General features: G+C 60.7%; 1 protein-coding gene across 2 annotated transcripts in view; it reads left to right on the top strand.

The window, feature by feature from the left end:
• The first annotated feature begins 7,315 nt into the window (after window positions 1–7,315).
• The window catches only part of PARVB (parvin beta), a 56,612-nt gene continuing 45,372 nt past the window's right edge, over window positions 7,316–18,555 (top strand). The window contains exon 1 of one of the 2 annotated variants that reach the window (XM_054695988.1): window positions 7,316–7,364. In XM_054695988.1, coding sequence (XP_054551963.1) covers window position 7,364 — 1 coding nt within the window. In that variant the 5' untranslated portion in view covers window positions 7,316–7,363. Of the gene's footprint in view, window positions 7,365–9,076; window positions 9,196–18,555 lie in introns of those variants that run through there. The other variant, XM_054695987.1, reaches the window with a different exon arrangement.

The following is an 18,555-nucleotide window of genomic DNA, read 5'->3' as shown; positions in this document are numbered from 1 at the left end:
CGCCCCCCTGGACAGGCCCCAGCTAACCCCCCCAGGTAGCTGGGAAGAGGGGCCAAGAGGAGCGACCTGAGCCTGCGGTTTCTTAGGAACAACCAGCCGGACTGGCAGGGTCCCGGTCCCGAGGCTGCCGGATCCCGGATCTAGGCTAGAGGTGGCTTGCAGTGCTGGGGGGGCGGACAGGGACCCCAGGGATCCCACCCACCAGCAAGCTCGGCTCCAGGAGGCCAGGACAGCCGAGGGAAAGCGAAAACAGGCTCAAGTGATTCTGATGTCAAAGAAGCCTGGGGTGGGCGGAGATGGGAGTCCCCACAGGGCGCGTGCGGGGAGGCTCAGCTGGGCGGCACCGTTGGGCTCGGAGGGCCTTGGGCGCCCGTGAGCTCCCGGGAGAGCCCGTGGCGGGGGGTCCTGGGGAGACCCAGCCTGGAGGGGTGGGCAAGCTGCGGCCCGGGGAGGCCAGGGGTCAGGGCCTGAACAAAGCACCCGAGCCAGCGGCCCAAGGGACCTGTGGACTCGGGGGCGGGGCGGGGCGCCCCTGCCTTCCAGAAGCCCTTGGCGCCTGTGGGCTTGGAGACGCCCCATCCTTTCCGCCTCACGTCCACGTGGACCCCGTGGCTCAGCCCGATCACATCTGCGAACACCCCATTTCCGAGTATGCTCGTTCGCAGGTGCGGGGTGCCGGAGGCTAGAGCTTCCACACTGTATTTGGGGAAACTATGCCACCCTGAACAGCTGGGTTCAGTTCAACCCACCACTGACGCCCGGGAAGGGGAGCGTGCTGGGGGGCGGGGGAGCAGGGCGGGGCGGGGGGTGCCCGGAGCTCAGCATCATCGCTCTGGGGGGAAGGGTGGGGAGCAGAGGACAGAACATTTCCTCAAGAAAGTCTCCGGAAAGAAAGGGGAAAGGTGAGGCCCCACATGGGGGTCAAGATGGGAGACCCCCCATCCTTCAGGGCCTCATCCCTGTGACAATGGCCCCTTCACTGAGCAGGGAGCTGGCTTCCCGAGGGAGACGGCTGCCCTCACAAAGGCCCCTCTGTGTCCCTCCCCCACAGCGGCCCTCAGCACCCCCACCCCACCCCACGGGGTCGCCCCCTCCCTCAACCATACTGGGCCCCGTCAGCTGGGAGGAGGGGACCCCCCGCCCAGCACAGTTTTCAGTAAATAACAAGCTGGCAAATAAAAAATGTGCCGCAGGGGCCTCCCCGGTGGCGCAGCGGTTGAGTGCCGGGTTGCGAAGCTGCCCGCGGCCTCTGCAGCGCCGGTTCGATCCCCGGCTGCTCCCCGGCCACCGGAGGAGGGTCCCCCATGGCGCGCAGACCTCTCCTGCCGCCCGCTGCTCCCCTCAGCAGTGTCCTTCGGTCCTTCTGCCTGCTCTGCTCCCTGCTCTGGCTCTGGTGAATTCTCTCACCCTCCCGCGCTTCTGACTGTACCCGGTGCTTGTATAAATAAATAAATAAATCTTTGGGAAAAAAAAAATGTGCTTCAAACGCTTGTTTATTCAGTCAGCAAATATCAGGGTGCAAGCCTCTGTTTGGGGGAACAAAGGCCAGTTGGGGCGACACGTTGCCCGTCTTCTGGGTCACACAGGCAAATCAACAGGGAGAAGGCCGTGATGGAGCTGGGAGGACCGCAGGGGGTCGGGGCAGGCATGGGCTGTGGCCCCTCACCCTGGGTCCCCTCCTGCCGGCCCGGGGCCCCTGGAGTGGAGGTTGGGGGACCCCTGAGATGCCCCTCCAGGTCTCTCTCAAGGGCTGCTCTGCACCGACCCCGTTTAGCTAAGTTAACCCTTAACCAATCTTCCCTGCTCTTCCCTCCCGCCAGCAGCCTGCCCGTCTGGCTTGTCCCCCGTGGGGGTCTCAAGGCCCTCTTGCACCCCGCCCCGGGGAGCATTCCCAGTTTATTCAATGGCCTGTAAAGTCAGGGGTCTGATTATTTGGGTCTGAGACACGGCCTTCGTTTTCCTTGGACACCAGGGCCGAGAGGCGTGAGCGCGGGCACACGCGCCTGTCATCCCAGACACCCGGGCCCAGAGGCCGCGGGCAGGGGCGTGTCCCGGGGACGGGCGCCGGGCTGGGGAGCACCACCGGGTCATGAGGAGAGGTCAAGGGACAGAAGAAACGCCGGAGCGGAGATGGAGGCGGGGAGGGGCCGCCAGCGCCTGGCACCCCTGTCTCCCTCATGCCGGCCTCCCGGCCTGCCCACTGGCCTGCCCGTACCTGGTCCCCGCTCCGGCGTTAAAGGCCTGTCGCAGCCGTCGTGCTCCGGGACTCTTCATCCCTGGGCCCAGATCAGCCACGAACCTGCCCCGCCGGGAACCACAGCTCAGTGGGGCATTATCGTGGCTTATGCGTCACCCCCATCCCTTTCCAGAAACCCGCATCTTCCTACCCCAACAGAAGCTCCGTCCCCATCAGACGGCTCCCCCAGCCCCTAGCCGCCCCCTTCCACCTTCTGTCTCTGTGACTTGGCACCTGTAAGGCTTCACCTGAGTGGGCCCGCATGGGGACCGCCCCCCGGGGTCCTGCGCAGGACGCCCTCAGGCCCACCGTGCTGGGGCAGAATCCCGGGCTGTCTGTCTGCTTAGCCCACATTTTGTTTATCCATCCATCTGTCCTTGGACGTTTGGGTTGTTGCTACTGCTGGAACCTTTCACGACTCGGCACATGTTTACTGAGAGTCTCATGCGCGGGGCCTCCTGCTTCCAGGGACGACTCACTCTGCATTCTTCTTTTAGCCTTCCAAATGACATTTCCTCGGAGCCAAGTGTCTCTAGTTGCAATCTGCTTGGACGGCTCTCCTGACACCCAGCGTGCCTCGCACAGACAGCCGCTGCGTGGCGCCCCCCGGCCGGGCCGTGCTGCTGTCTGGGGCTTGGGCAGAGCTGGGGTTGTCTCCCAATAGTTCCCAACAATAAATATGTAAATTGAGCCGGTGATTGAATAGTCTCTTCACGCCTTGCATTTTGCTGATTTCCTGGCAAATTTGAAATTTTGACACTTCTGAGATAGTTTCCCACACAGTTGAGCCTCCCATGTTAATGCTCTCCTGATTCGAGAGCGTAATTTGCTCATAGCTGCTTAGCTTTCTGATCTCTTAGGACCGGGCGACAGTGGAGGTGGAGCCCGCGTATCACGGAGCCTGTTTTCGTACCGGACCGGGAGACCTGAAGGGGTGTAAGCGCGTATCACGGGGACTGGCTTTCACATGATGCTCACGCACTGCCCGTCGGAGTCTCTGCTCCATCAAAATGTATCCTAATCGGTTCTGAAATCAGTTCCTTTTGGTCTGCCCAAACATTCTTTGTTATTTCTTTGTACTGACAGAGAAAGGGTGAGTTCAATCAGCTGTTGCCCCTTGATAAATCATTTGAAGATGACAAGTTGGTTTTGGTTAATATGCATGTGAAAGAAATTCAGACTAAGGTGTGAACGTCTGATAGACTCCCTGAGAAGTACAGGTATTTTTCAAGCAACTCCTTCTCTAAAAGCTAGGGGCAAATCTTCCTAAAACCTTTTAGGGGGCTTCACTGAGTCTTCCCAAGGAGAGACGAGGAATCAATACCTTGGTGCCGACTGGTGATCATTCTTCATGTAAAATATTTACAGGAACGAGGTGCATATGTAGTTTGACTCTCCTGCTACGAACAAAGACTCAGAGGTCACCAATAAATGAAAATCCGACCTCTTGTCTCAGAGTTTGCTGATGTTTCCAAAATCTCAGCGCTGAAGGCTGTGGATCGCCGGTGGCTCGCGCTGGCCCCGGCGGTGTGGGGAGGGGCCGTCCTCAGCAGCCTGAAGGTTCCTGGCCTGTCTGGCCATCTCGTCACACCAAGCACTGACAGTGAAACCACAGGTCACTCTCCACCCAGATCACTGAATTGGTAAATGGATGAAGTAACACCGGTTAAAAGTGAGCGAGGTGCTGTGATTCCAGCAGGCTGGAAGCTACTTCCCCAAAGGGTAGTAAAATTGCATGTGAAGTGGAAGCTGGGGGACATAAAGCTTTTCTCCATCACTGAATCAATTAAGTATCCCCGTCACTTCTCTCCGCGCCACTAACGCACCGAAAATGCTGAGAATTTTGAAAACGAGCAACATAAGAAAATATTTCACAGCTGGTCCCCCCTCCAGCAAGTTCCCTGCCTCTCTGAGAGCGAAAGGCTGCCTTTCGCTGTGCGCAAGCGGAGGCTTCTGTCTAGCTGGGGGAGAGGAACATGCTGGAAAGCCAGCCGAGCCCCGGATAAAATGCTCTTTAAGCCCTGAGGGCCTGGGGCTGCCCGCTGGACCTGTAGCCAGGGGGTGAAACTCAAAGGCAGGCTTGGGAAGACCTGCCTGGGGGATGACCCTGCCTGGGGGTATCCTTTTGTTTACTGCTCCCCAAGACTCTTCGAGGGTGTGTTTGATGTGCAGCAAACACAGACACCAGCTGCAGGGGATCACCTGATGTGACCGCACTGGACCAAGGCGCAGACCACTCAGCACCCAGAGCCTCCCGGTGCCCACACACAGGACACCACGCCCGCCCCATCGCACGCCAAGGGACTCCCTGGACCTGGGCAGAGGCTCCTGTTCCTGGACGCCAGGTCAGCGTATTCTGCACGAGGGCCGGGTCTGGCTTCTTGTCTCCACGGAACGGTGCTGACACTGGTCCGTGCTGCTGTGGCTTTGGGCCGCTCAGGAGCGCACCGACGGGTCTCCTGTCTCTTTACTCTCCAGGCTGCTGTTGGGTTTGCTCAGCTGAGGTGTCCTGACGACAGGCGCCCCCCGCCGCAGCTGGCCCCTGGATGCTCTGCTCTTCGCCCTTCATCATGCCTCAGGGAGCTGGCCCCTGTGGAAGCCACAGTTCAAAAGCAAACGGATGGTTTATTCGGCCCGGGCAGCTGTGTGTAATCTGATGTTCATAATTATTCTCCGGTGGGAGGCGTGTGGGGCACAGGCGCGAGCTGTATGTGGGGCGCGTGCTGAGTGTGGGGCGCGTGCCGAGCCGGGGAAGAGGAGCCGGGAGCTAAGACTGCGCTTCTGCTCCTCGTGACAGCCCCTTCTCTTTTTAAAATTAAATGTCGACACTTTCCAACGTTCAGATGAATATGCGCTGCCTGTAGAGCAATGTGGACGGACGCCCCCGGCTCAGGCCTGGAGGAGGCCCCCCTTCCTCCCGGCCTGGGGAAACAGTCCTCGGCCTCCCCTTACCACTTACACGCTGGTCCGCAAAATCCCGCGGCTGCGGCTAGTATGCGCTCGCCTTGCTCCCCAGCCCCGGGGCAAACTGAGGAGGACACAGCAGCAACACCCCCTCCCCGCCCTGGGGAAGGAAGTGTCGTCCTGCCGCGGGCCACTTCTGCGCTGGCGTTGGCATGTGCCTGCTTCCATCCCAGCAACGTCGATGAAGTCCCAGGACCCCAGGACCCCTCCTGTCAGGCGAGGCCGGGTCGGTGCTGCTTCCTCACAGGCCCCTGGCGGGAGCTGAGGGTTCTGCTGGGGAAGGGCTGTCAGGGCCGATGCCTTCTAGAGAGATGCTCTAGAGAGAATCACGTTTTTCAAAGTAGGATGGACCTGCCTCGGCAGTGTTCAAGCCAGTAGGCACCAAAGGAAGGTGCCAGATCGTGAGCCTCCCTTGGGAGCCCCAGTCGCTGCTGTGCAGGGTAAATAGGTAAAAAAAATCCGGCTCCCTACGCCTCCTGCCATGAGCCTCCACGACCGGCACCTGCGGCCTTGCACGGCTCCCGCGATTGTGGACACCTGGGCCCAGAGAGCCCGGGTGCTTGTGGGGAGAAGGGGAGACCCTGCGGAGGGGCCAGGGGATACAGGGCAGGTCCCCCTGGATCTCTGGATGCTGGTGGGGGTAGGGCAGGGCGGGGTGGGGGAAAGGAAGGAGCCAGCCAGGGAGGTGCGGGGGTTGGGGGGAAGCCGGTCACCCCTGATTCAGCAGCAGAGGCTGCAGAGATCTACCAGAAGGCTCCCCGGTTACCTCTCCTGTGAGAACCGACACTGAACCCGCCGGCCTGGGGTGGCTGAAAACAGATGAAATAAAAAAGAGCCGAACCCGGGCTGGCTCCCGGCGCTCCTGCCCCAGGGCAGCTTCTCCATTTTTCTCCCCCAAATTTTCTTTTCCTTTTCCTGTTTCTGTGGGCCAGAGGCGCTCCCAGGGCCCGCAGCCCACTGGGGTCGCACGTCTTTCTGCATCTTCTCCCCATTGGTTAGTGACGCCCCCGTTCGGGTCACGTGTGTTAACGCCGCTGAGCCCTCCCAGACACGTGTAGGGTAAATGACGTGATCGGGCTTTTTCCCGCCCTCCCACCACTAGGCCCGGACCACTGTCTGCTCTACGGACGCCGGGGCCGAGGGCCGTGGGCGCGCTGCAGGCATGCTTTTCACTGTGGACACCTGGGCCCGGAGGCGGGCTCAAGGTGGTGGGGGCAGCCTGGCGAGGGGCCCACGCTGAACACCGGCTCGAGGCCAGAGAGCGCGCATGGGGCTCATGTGCCTTCCAGGCCCCTGCCCGCCGCGCCCGCCTCCCAGCATGCCAGCCGCCCTGCCTGGGCACCTGGGGCCCTGCCCCGACATTAAAGGCCTGTGAAACCTGCCAAGGGCTCCAGGAATGCTTTCCGCCTGCCCCAAGCGACAGGAGCCTGCCCCGGGCTCGCACACAACCCCGCTGCCCCTAAGCGGCCTCCAGTTATTGTCCAGCGAGGCTTCCAGCTCCGAAAGCCCTTATCTGCCTCTTCCCGCTGTCACCGCCTGTCCTCCTGTCCTCGGCCCCTGCCGGCTGGCGGGTTCAGGCCTTTCCAAATCGGCCTCTGGCTGTGGGTTTTGCCTCAGTGTGTCCTCTGCGTGGGGCCGATGTGTCCCGTGCTGTCGGACCCCTTCAGTGGCTCAGGGCGAGGGTCCCGGCCTCCTCCCTTTCTCCCAAACACATGGTCTGTGCCAGCCAGTCTGCTGGGCCCGGCGAGTCCCGGTCACGTCCCCTGGGTGCCTGCCTGGCCTCAGCATCTGCTCCGACTCCCTGGCCTCTGCTGTCTCTTTCAGCCTCATGGCAGGAGGCTGCCTCAGCCTGTCTCCCCCAAGCCCTCTCCTAAGGCACCCTCACCTCTCCCTTCTGCCCCCCGCGCTCCTGTAGGGTAAGGCAAGAAGTATCAGGCTTTTCTGTCCTCCCGCCATTAGGGTTGATGATGGATCCCTGCGGTCCTGAATGATTCCTGACGGCGGGCAGCTGGAGCAGGGGGTGGGTGTGCATAAGTGGATTCACCTGGGCTAAGGCTGCGCTTATAAGGCGGCGTCACGGGGACGCCAGCGGAAGAGCAGAGAAGCAGAGAGAACGCGAGCGGAAGAGAAGCAGAGACCACCAGAGGAGGCCGGAGAGCCCAAAGTAAGACTTGCTGGGGGCTGGGAGCCTGCCAGCCTCCCGGCGCCCCAGCACCCCTGCCTGCCATGTACCTGGTAAATCCCAAGAAAAGCCTGAAAAGCCAGCGAGGGCCCCAGGCCTCTCCTTACCCCGTCTGCTCGGGTCAGAGAGAACCTGCCCTGTCCCTTCCTGCCCTTACAGCTCCTGAGGCCTGTGTCCCCGGCAAGTTCTAGGTTACAAACTCCCGGAGGCAGAGTGCTGTGGCCTGTGCACCCCGGGAGCATGGTCCAGCCCCCGCGGGCCCACAGGAGAGTTTGCTGAAGGCAGCGGGAGGAGGGACGGGAGCCCCTGAGCGCCCAGGGAGTGGAAACCCACCTCACCCCGCTCTCCACCCAGACTCTGACTTTCCGTCCAGCGGGAGCCCCTCTCTGGTAGGGGGAACCCCCCCCCTTAATCCCAGACCAGTGGGATAATGGTCCACACCCTGAGTCTGAGGTTCCTCCCACCCACTGTCACAGAGGCCCCCGAAATCTGCTTACCGCCCCCTGGGGAAGCAGCATCCTCACCGCCCCCTCCCTGTCCTCAGAGCTTTTGGCCCAGGTCAGTGCAGGGGACGCTCACCTGGAGCCTCTCCCTCCGCTCCTAGTGAGGCCTGCCGGCCCTGAGTCCCTGCGGAGCCTGCTCCGCCATCGCTGGACCTTTCCCCTGAGTTGCCTGAACAGGAGCCGCCCCCCCCCAGCTCAGAGGGTCCCCAGCATTGCCTCAAACTAGAAGCCTCACAAGGGCAGGGGGTGCTTCATAGGGGCGTCCCCCCCAGGCGGGGTCCGGGTGGACTCTCAGCCAGTGAAAGTGATGTCATTTTGGAGTTGTTGGGTTCGGGGTGCAGGGTCTAAGGACTAAGGTTTCCCCAGAGCTCCCCTTTCACCGGCACCCCGAGTTCCCAGGCGAGTTTCTCCAGGACACCAGGGCCTTCGTGGACCCAAAAGGGCAGGTTTGTTACAAGAGGGAGAGAAGAGCGAGGGACACTTGCAGGGACACACAGGGGCGGAGTGGGACCCCTGTGGGGACAGGCGAGCGGAGGGGCCCGCACAGTCGCGGGCGGGCGGCCTTGAGGGGAGCTGCCTCTGGCGAGGGGCTCAGGGCAGAGGAGCCCGGGGGTCCAGCGCTCGAGAGAGCTGGGGGTGAGCAGCCCCTGCAGGGGCACAGCTGGGCAGGGCTGCTGGCCGGGCAGGGGCAGGGGTGGCCCTGTCAGGTCTCCGCGTCCAGGGAGCGGCCTGTGTCTCGTTGCCTTGGCGACACCGTGTAGCTGTGGAAGGGGCCGGGTTTCCAGGCGGCCCCCCCAGGCTCCTCACCCAGGGCGGCGCTCCTGACCCTCCCCGTGGCCTCGGCCGCCCGCCGGTCTGTGCCGGGGCGGGCGTTGGCGCCCCAGGATCTCGGTTCCCGCAGCGGGTCGGGCCGCGCTCCCCCCTCCCCCCCCAGCGCGGGCGGGGCGAGCCGGTGTCGGGGCGCGCTGCCCCCTCCCGTGTCCCGTCCTCAGCTCCCCGCGCAGGACCCGCCTGGGCGCCCGCGGGCCCCGCCCCGCCGGCCCGCGGGCGCCGAGCGCAGCAGCCAGGGCTGGGCTGGGCCGGGCTGGGCCGGGCCGGGCCGGGCCGGTGCGGCGCCTCCGCTGCCCAGAGCGCGCGGGCCGCGACCGGAGCGCGCAGGGCGCGGCCGACACTCCCGGCGGGGCCCGCGCTCCCCGCCATGTCCGCCGCGCCGCTGCGCTCGCCCCCGCGGGCCCCGGGCGCGAAGAAGGACGAGTCCCTCCTGGGCAGGCTGGGCGGCACGCTGGCGAGGAAGAAGAAGGCCCGCGAGGGTGAGTGCGCGCGCCGCGCCCCCAGGCTGGAGCCGCCCTGGCCCCGGGTCGCCGCGACCTTCGCGCAGGCCTGGACCTGCCGCCTCCCGGCGGCGCGCGGAGCCCCGGAGCCCGGGGTGCCCGGACACCCAGCCGCGCGGCGGGACTTCAAGGGCGTGTCCGGGGAGCCCCCGGCCCCCGCGGGGTCGCCAAGTGCCTAGCGCAGCCGGCCAGCGCAGGTGGGGGACCCCGCGGGCGGGGCGGGGCAGGCGGGGGCGCGGCGCCCCGGAGCTGGGCCCTGGCAGTGCCCTCCAGCTCCCGCGCCTGGAGCCCTGCGCACCGAGCGGTGAAAGTTTCTGAAGTTCCTTCAAGTCCCTTCGCGCCAGCGCCGGGTTTCTGGTGGCTCGTGCGTGTTGTCGTCGTGTCACGGTCCCGGGAGGAGGCGGCTGGGCTGCGTTCCAGACTTTTCCCGCGTTAGGGCCTGGGGAGAGGGAGCTGGGTCTCCCAAGGGCAGGTGGAACCCCAGAATCCCCAGGTCTGGCTTGGGGGCTCCAGCTCCTTGGAAAAGAAAGATGCTTCAGGGTTTGCAGCGACTTCCCTAAGCCACAAGCCTGACTCAGCCCCCAGAAAGCCCCCTGTACCCTCCAGGCTTCCTGTGCCCCCCAACGTGTGGGCCTGAGGACGAGGTCGCTTGCCCGGCCCTATTAATTTCTCCCCAGATGTGCTGTTCCCAGGAGTGCGTGGGGCCCGGCTGCTGCAGGGGGTCTGTCCTCTCGGCACCCTGACGGGAGGGGTGCTTCTCCCAAGTGCACCGGCTCCTCGGGCCGGTCACCTTCCCGAGTCTCCCAGCAGAGGGGCCTTCCACGGAAGCAGCCACACGGCCTTGTGCTCAAGGCAGTTCAGGCCCACCTGCTAGGTGCGATGACAAGGGACAGTCTCCCGTGCGGTCCTCCCCGAGGGTCACTGCCTCACAGCCCCCAGACACAGAGGACCGGTCACAGCCACTCCACATGTGCCCTGAGGAGCCTGTGGGGGACCCTGGGAAGAAAAGGCAGACGGGCTATTACTTTCGGGCGAGAACCTCAGTCGTGATGCATGGACAGACCGGCACCTTGAAGCAGTGGGGTGGGAGGGGCTGAGGGGCACCAAGGCGCTGGGGTTTGGGCTGAGGCCAGAAGGATCCAGAAAGGACGATTTCCCAGAGCAGCCAGTGAGTAGGATGGTCGCCCGCACAGTCTTTCGTGGGTGACAGGCCGGGGAACACCTGGAACTCGTGCCTCAAGGAGTAAGCGCCCCAAGTTCCTGGGCCAGGAGCCCCCCGTGGTTGCTCTCGGGACAGGCGTGCACTGGGAAGCTGAGAGCCAGCCTGGCTGCATGGTGGCGCCCGAGCATCCTGTGGCCAGGACCCTGGAGGACCAGGCAGACAGCGGGGCTGGGGGCATGGCTGTTGTTGCTCTTGTGAGCTAACCGGGTGCCGGGTTCTCGAGGTTGGGGTGCCTGGTCCACTTGGGAGTTCCCCATCCAGCAAGAAGACCTCAGACACCAAGTGGGCACAGGTGCAGAAACCGGGGAGGGGTCTCTTGAGTTGGAAGTTGGGAGGCTGAGCTGGGGACTGCTAATGAGGCCCAGCATAATTGTGAGGTGCCAGTGTCCTGCCACCTGTTGCCTTGGCAACTTGCCCGCCACGCTGTTCATGTATTTGAGCTGAGCGGGGCCTGGCCCAGGCCGCAGGGCTGACACCCCTGTGGTCCGGCCCTCATTTGCCTGCCACCAAGCCTCACTGCCTCCACCAGCTGCACGGAGTTTCGCTTCCTTTGTTGGAAAGTCGAGGGTGAATTCTGGGACGTGACTGGAGGAGAGGCCCCTGGAGGTGCCGGGACAGAGGGTAGCGTTTGGGGGAGCCAGTGGGCATGTGACCGCCCAGCTTGGCAGAGCGCCCGGTTGTGACTGGTCACGGGGCGTGTGGGTGACTCCTGTCTTCCAGGGGACAAGTTTTAGGAAGTGGGCAGCCGGCGCAGTGGCTGTCTGGACCCGTGGACAGCCCCCACCCCATCAGCTGGTTTCCCTATACGTCCAGCTATGACAGTTGGTCAGTCAGGCACAGCAGGAGACTCTTCCTAGTCACCGATAAGTAGGGCGGCTGTAACAACATGCTGGCGTCCAAGCTAAGTGACCGGTCGCACAGAACATCTTGCACATAGTATTTTTGGACTGTGGTTGACTGTGGATAACGGAGACGGTACAGGTTGGGGTTAGGGGGGGCATCGGGGGCGGAAGGGGATTTGTAGAGTGTGTCTTTACATACTTGGGGAGAAGCTGGGCCTTTGTGTTGCTGTCACTCTGCTCACGCGATGGCCTTGATGCTACAGAAGAACCTTAGAAAGTCAACCACAGAGTGTATTGGGGTTTATGGGACCCCTAACCTGGGAGAGAGGAGAGGGGCTAGTAGGAAATGCCAGGATGGTAGAGGATGAGGGTCTGGGTCTCATCCACGGTAGATTCTAGATTGATCTATGGGAAGAGCGGTCAGTGGAGGCTGGGTTTGAGTGTGCTGGGCTGCATGGTTCTCCACAAATCCTGCCAGTGGAGACAATTCCATGCCCCTTTCACCCGGGGGACTCTGGGCAGGCCCCCAGCCCTGGGTTTGTGACTTTGTCCAGCTCCTGGGCTGCACATAGGCCCCAGGGAGGGGCAGTGGAAATCACTGGAAATTTCTGTTTTCCTCTCCCTGGCTGGGAGGAAGTGGCTTTCAAGGGGGGTTTGGTGTGGCCTCGCAGTTTCCTTTGGCTATTATTCTGGTCATGATCTTAGTGCATTTCCCTTGTTTGTTCCATCCCGGCGGGGTGCAGGGTGGGGTGCTTGAGAGGGCAGGTCTGTGGTCTCTGGGAAACCCCTGGGAAACAGGCCTTGGGCCGAGAAGGGACGGGCGACACCGGCCAGCCCGGCTTCCCTCTGCCGAGGCCGCGACTTCAGCCTTGCCGGCTCCCGGGGCTCTGGGAACAGTGTGCTCACGCCCCCCTCACGGCCCCCTCCCTCCCTTTCCTGGCCCCTCCGTTCCCAAAGAGCCGAGTCGCCCTGGCAACCCCACTCATTAAGGGAGGCAGATTTCAATTCTTGTCTTAGCTCCGTGGAATTAACATTTATTGCACATCCCAAGTTGCTCCCTTGTCCCGTTGTCATCGGAGTAATTAAAGGCGTTGATGAGACACTAGTGGGGGCATCCGCCAAGAGGGTTTGAGCAGGTGCTGGGCCCTCTGTCGTGGCACCTCCTGATGTTAGAGCCACACGTCCAGTTTGCAGCTCGGATGAGAGGTGGGGTGCCCTCCTGGAGCGCAGCTCTGTCCTGTGTTACATTCACTACAGAAGGAGCAGGGGACATTCCCGCTGAGAGTGGGGTGGGTGTGTCAGCTGTTAACATTTAGGAACTTGATTACTCGGGGTCTAGGACCCGCCGGCTGTTTCTTTGGTCTCTCTAGGCACTCGGGGCAGCTTTCTACTCACAAAGGCCAGCTCGAACTGAGAGCGGGTCTAGCCTTCTGGTCGATCTTGACCCACTCTAGGCACGTGTGTCCAGGCTTCTGGTCGACCCCAGCCACCTGCATGTTGACTGAGTTGGGCCTTCTGGCCAACTGCAAACCCCAGCACGCTCAGTGGATCTGGCATTCTGGTCAATCCCAGGCCCCTCCAGGCAGAGTGGGTCTAGCCTTCTGGTCAACCCAGCCACTTGCAGGCTGACGGTGTCTGGCTTTCTGGTCAACTGCAAAGCCCTGCACACTGAGTCCGGCCTGCCAGTGGACCTCAGCCCCCCACAGGCTGACTAGGTCCGGGCTGCTGATCGACCCTAGCCACCTCCAGGCAGAGTGGGTCCAGTTTACCGGTCAACCCCAGCTGCTGCATGCTGACCAGGTCAGGCCTTCTGGTTGACAGCAAAGCCCTGCATGCTGAGTGGTTCTGGAATTCTGGTCGACCCCAGCCCCCTCCAGGCTGACCAGGTCTTGCCTTCTGGTCGACCTCAGCCCCCTCCAGGCAGAGTGGGTCCGGCCATCTGGTTGAATCCAGCCTCCTGCAGGCTAATCGGGTAAGGTCTTCTGGTCGACCACAAACCCCTGCACACTGATTGGGTCTGGCCTTTTGGTTGACCCCAGCCTATCCAGGGTAGCAGGTCTGTCCTTCCTGTAGACCTCAGCATCCTCCAGGTGTTATTGGTCCAGCCTTCTGGTTGACCCTAGCCATCTGCAGGCTGACCTGGTCTGGTCTTCTGGTCGACCACAAACCCCTGCATGCTGAGTCCAGCCTTCTGGTCGACCCCAGCCCTTGCAGGCTGGCTGGGTCTGGGCTGCTGATTGACCCCAGCCCCCTCCAGGCTGACCAGGTGTGGCCTTCTGGTCGACCTCAGCCCCCTCCAGGCTGACTGAGTCCTGCAGCAGGTCGACCCCAGCCCCTTGCAGGTTGACTGGTTCTGGGCTGTTGATTAACACCAGTCCCCTCCATGCTGTCCAGGTCTGGTATTCTGGTCGACCTCAGCCCCCTCCAGGCAGAGTGGATCTAGCCTTCTGGTTGATCCCAGCCGCCTGCAGGCTGACCAAGTCAGGCCTTCTGGTGGAGGGCAAACCCCTGTACGCTCAGTGGATCTGTCTTTCTGTTCGACCCCAGCCCTGTCCAGGCTGACTGGGTCTGCCTGCCTTTCAACCCAGCCATCTCCAGGCTGACTTAGTCCGACCTGCCGGTGGACCTCAGCCCCCCACAGGCTGATTGGGTCCTGGCTGTGTTGGAACCCAGCCCCCTGCAGGGTTACTGTGACTGGTCTCCAGTTCTACCCCAACCCCTGCAGGCTGACTGGGTCTGGACTGCTCATTGAACCAGCCCCCTCCAGGCTGACTGGATCGGGCCTACTTGTGGAACCCAGCCCCTGCAGGCTTACTGGGACTGGTCTCCAGGTTGACTCCAGCCACCTGCAGGCTGACTGGGACTGTGCTGCCAGTCGACCCTAGGCCCCTGCATGCTGACTAGGTCCGGCATGCCATTTGACCCCATATTCCTCAGGGCTGACTAATTCCAGCCTGCCATTTGACTGCAGCTCCCTGCAGCCTCTTGGGTCTGGCCTTCCAGTCAACCCCAGGCTTTTGCAGGCTGACTGTGTCTGGCTTGCTGGTCCACCCCAACCTCCTGCAGCTGAGTGGGTCTGACCTTTTGGTCTTCCTAGCCACCTTCCGCCTGACTGGGTCTGACCTACTGTTCTACCTCAGTCCTCTTCAGGCTCACTGGGACTTGCCTGCCAGTCAACCTCTGCCCTCTGTAGGCTCACTAGGACCAGCCTCAGCCCCCTTTATGTTTAGACTTGGTCTGCCCTTCTGTTGACCTCAGCACACTTCATGCTTCTACTCGATCCCGCCTTTTGGTAACCTCAGCACCCCCAGACTGAGCCTGCAGTGTCCTACTGTTCTATCTCATATGCCTCCTACCTCGACCTGGACAATCTCCAGGCTGTGATTAGGTCCGGTCTTCTGGTCAATCTCTGCCTTCTCCAGACTGATACTTGGTCAGGTCCTCTCCTCACCTCAGCAGCCTCCAGTCTCACAGGGCACTGCCTTCATTTCTACCTAGGCAGCCCCTACTTAAGCCCAGGTCCAGCCTGCTGGTCAACTTCAGCTGCCTCCAGGCTGAGACTAGGCCTTTTGCAGATGGATGTAGGCAGCCTCAAAGTTGAATCCAGGGACTCCTTTCTGGTGGACTTTCAGTCTCTAGCATGATCTCTCAGGCAACCAACTTGTTGAGCTCCCGGCTTTCATATTTAGTTGGGTCTGTCCGTTAACACCAGGAGCTTCTAGTTGAATTTGTGTCTAGACCTGCCAGCTGCTCACTTTTGAACCCTCCATGCTACCTCGGGGTCAGACTTCTGGTTGTAATTGGCAGCCTCCTAGTTTAGACTGATTTCGACCTTCTGGTCTACCTGAGCCTCCTCTAGCCTGAGACTGGGTCCGGCCTTCTGGTCGCTCTCAGCCCTCCATGCTCAGACAGCATCTGGCCTTTTCTTTGCTCTTAGCAGCTTCCATGCTGGCTGGGCCTGGCCTGCTCTCTTCCTTGGCAGCCTTCAGGATTAGCTTGTGGCTGGTCTTCTGCTTGATCTTGGAGGTGCCTAGCCTATGCTTGGTCCGGTTGCTTGTCAACCTTGACAGCCTCTAGGCAGAGACTGGGTTCTTACCTTTTTGTCTACCTCAGTCCCCTGCAGGCTGATTTGGGATAGGACTTCTGGTTGACCTCAGCCTCATAAGTCTAAGGCTTGGTCCTGCTTCTGGTCGACCTCAGCATTCTTCAGACTGAGACTGCCCGCCTTGTAGGTCGACCTAGGCAGCCTTCATCCTGAGAGTGCTCCGGGTTTGCAGGTGGACCTAGGCAGGCTCCAGGCTGAATCCAGGTCTGTTCTGCTGGTCAGATTTTCCTGGGGGTATTCAGATTGTTGAACTTTTTGAGATTGAGCCTGTTTGTCCTGCTTTAAAATTTAGGACCATCCAGTTGAGTTAGTGTGAGTTTTGGGCCCTCTAGGCTACTCTGGAGCCAGGCTTCTGTTAACCATTGGCATTCTCTGGGTTGTGACCGGGGCCACCCTTCTGGTTGACCTCAGCGCCCTTAGGGCCTGTCCTGCTGGTCAACCTCAAAAAATCTTGCTGATACCTGGTCCAGCATTCTGGCCAACCTCAGGATCCTCCTCCTCCTCCTCCTCCTCCTCCTCCTCCTCCTCCTCCTCCTCCTCCTCCTCCTCCCTCCTCCCTCCTCCCTCCTCCCTCCTCCCTCCTCCCTCCTCCCTCCTCCCTTCCCCCTCCCCCCTCCCCCTCTCCCTCCCCCTCCCCCCTCCCTCCCTCCTCTTCCCTCCTCCCCCTGTCCTGCTGGTCTGTCTCAGCAACCTACAGTCTTCAGTTGGGGCCCACACTGGTGACCTCAGTAGTCCCCTTGTTTGTCCTGGTTTTAGCCTGGTGGCTTAGCCACCCTTCACAGTTTCCTGGTTGAGCCCCTGGCAACCAGCTTGTTGAGCTCCTGGTCTCTTGATTGAGCTTAAGCCGCCCTGCTGTTACATTTTAGGAACTTCTAGTTCATTTAGGTTCTAGCAACTGCTGTCTGTTTAATTTCAGGTCCTCCAGGCTAGCCGGGCGCCAGCCTTCTGGTCACCAATGGCTGCCTGTGTGCTGAGACTGGGTCCGGCCTTCTGGTTGACCTCAGCAGCCTCCAGGCTGACTGGTCCTGGCTTTCTCACCTACCTTGGCTAACTTCAGGCTGACCCTGGGGCCGGCCTGCTTTACCTCATCACACTCAGCCTTAGGTTGGAATAGATAGCTGGTTGACCTTGGTAGCCTCCAGCCTTAGGCTGGGGCTGGTTGCACATCGTCCTTGGCAGCCTCCAGGCTGAGCCCTGGAATAGCCTGCTGGTTGACCTCATCAGCCTCCGGTATAGGCTGGGGCTGGTTGCTGTTGGACTCTGGCAACCTCCAGGCTGACCTGGGGTTGGCTTCCTGGTGACCTTCCCAGTCCCCAGGCTAAACATGGGGGCATTCAGCTTGTGGAGCTCCTGGTTTTGAGTTTTATCAGGGTCCATCCTACTATTCAACTCAAGGAAGTTTTAGTTGAGTTAGGGTCTAGTACCCACAGGCTGTTCAATTTAGGGCCACTTGTGCCAGCCCTCTGGTCACCACGGGCAGCCTCTCTGCTGAGCCCAGTGTTGGCCAACTGCCAACCTCATCAGCCTCTAGCCTCAGGCTGGTGCAAGTTGCTGGTCAACTTCGGAAGCGTCCAGGGACAGGCCTTCTGTTAGACCTCAGCAGCTTCCTGTTAATGCAGGTGTCTGGACTATTCATCGTCCTAGGCAGTCTTCAGGCTGAGTCCAGGTTTGGCCTGGAGGCAGCCAAGGTCTATGAGTAGAATGGCTCTGACTCAGCTTGGAGGCTGCTTATTTTGACCTGTGGCCTGACTCGGGTTCAGCCTGGATGCTGCCTAGGTTGAATAGTAGCCTAGCATGGGACATTGACTGCCGGCTGCTTTCACCAACCAGCAGCCTGTCCCCAGGTCTCCCTGAAGGCTCCCATATTAAATGCTGCTCAATCTCATCCTGCATCTGGGTATATCCTTGAGGCTCCCCAGGCTGAAATGATGCCTGAATCGGGCCCCAGTATTGAGGATCCAAAATTCAGAATGCCTGCCCACCTGAAACCGTATCTGAACACACACCTAGCCGGGAGGCTCCCAAGTGGAACAGCAGGTCAGACCTGGGCTCAGGGTGGAGCTGAGTGAGGGCCCAACCCCCTTTTTGCAGTTGGATTGACTTTGCTAAATAAAGCCTGGCCAATGAGTCAGAGGCAGGGTTAGGACAGCAGGAGGGGTCGGGCTCCTGGCCAGGGTGCAGAGCTAAGTGCTTTCCATCATCCATCACGCTGCCACATCTGTGTTGGCCATTGTGCTCATTAGTGTCACATCCTCATGTTAGCACCACTGCTGCCACTCCCCACATCAGATTCAGGCGATACAGATACCGGAGAACTGCAGGGAGGAGAGCAGGGCCTGGTGCTAAATGGACAGAAACAATAAGCTAGCATGAGGCCATTAAGGCTTGGAGAGTTGGTCACATCTCAGAAAACTTCATGGCTGAGACTCCCATGAAGGCTGGGAGTGTGGGAGTCACAGAGTTCGTTCCTAAGGTCACGGTGTTTTCTACTTTTCTCCTGGGCGGGTCTGGCCCAGGAGCCTCTGCAGAGCTGGAATGAGAGCCACGTGAGTCCAGAGCTGCCAGCACTGTCCAGCATCCTGCTGCCCCCGAGAACATCTGCACTTTGTGCGGGAAAGAGTGTTTTAGTAACGTCTGTCTAGAAAACATATTATTAGTGTAATGAGATTTTAATGATTGGAAATTTTGTGGGAGCAGCACACGTAGTTTCAATCTTGTGTGCAGCTGGGCTTTGCTTTTATTTTTTAATTTTTTGCTTGGGCTTCATTGTAAGGACATCCTTCATCAATTATTATTTAGTTTTCTTTCTTAGAGTCCTGCTTGTGTGGAAAAGAAAAAGAATATCCTTTTGTAATCACTTAGCTGGCGTGATGAAGCAGCATGTGAGTGAGGATGGAGACGTGTGTGTTTGCGGCAGACACTAGTTCTCTCTGGTTATATTTGTAGCTACCACGAAGCGGAAACAACCCAATGTCCATCCACAGATGAACGAAGCACACTCTGTGGCTTGTCCACTTCCACCATCTCGTGTGTCACTTCCATTGGTTTTTGTCTGAAAGTTCTGCTGAGGTCAGCGTGCGGTGGAATCTTAGGTGGACGGTCTGGTCTCAAACTCATCCTATTGGGCCATGCTGTTGCTTCCCTCTCTCCCATGGCGCTCACGACTCACA

Source organism: Talpa occidentalis, unplaced genomic scaffold (assembly GCF_014898055.3).
Source record: "Talpa occidentalis isolate TD23 unplaced genomic scaffold, MPIMG_talOcc4v2.1 talOcc4.16, whole genome shotgun sequence".
NCBI classification, from domain to species: domain Eukaryota; kingdom Metazoa; phylum Chordata; class Mammalia; order Eulipotyphla; family Talpidae; genus Talpa; species Talpa occidentalis.
This window is presented reverse-complemented; position numbering and strand designations above follow the sequence as displayed.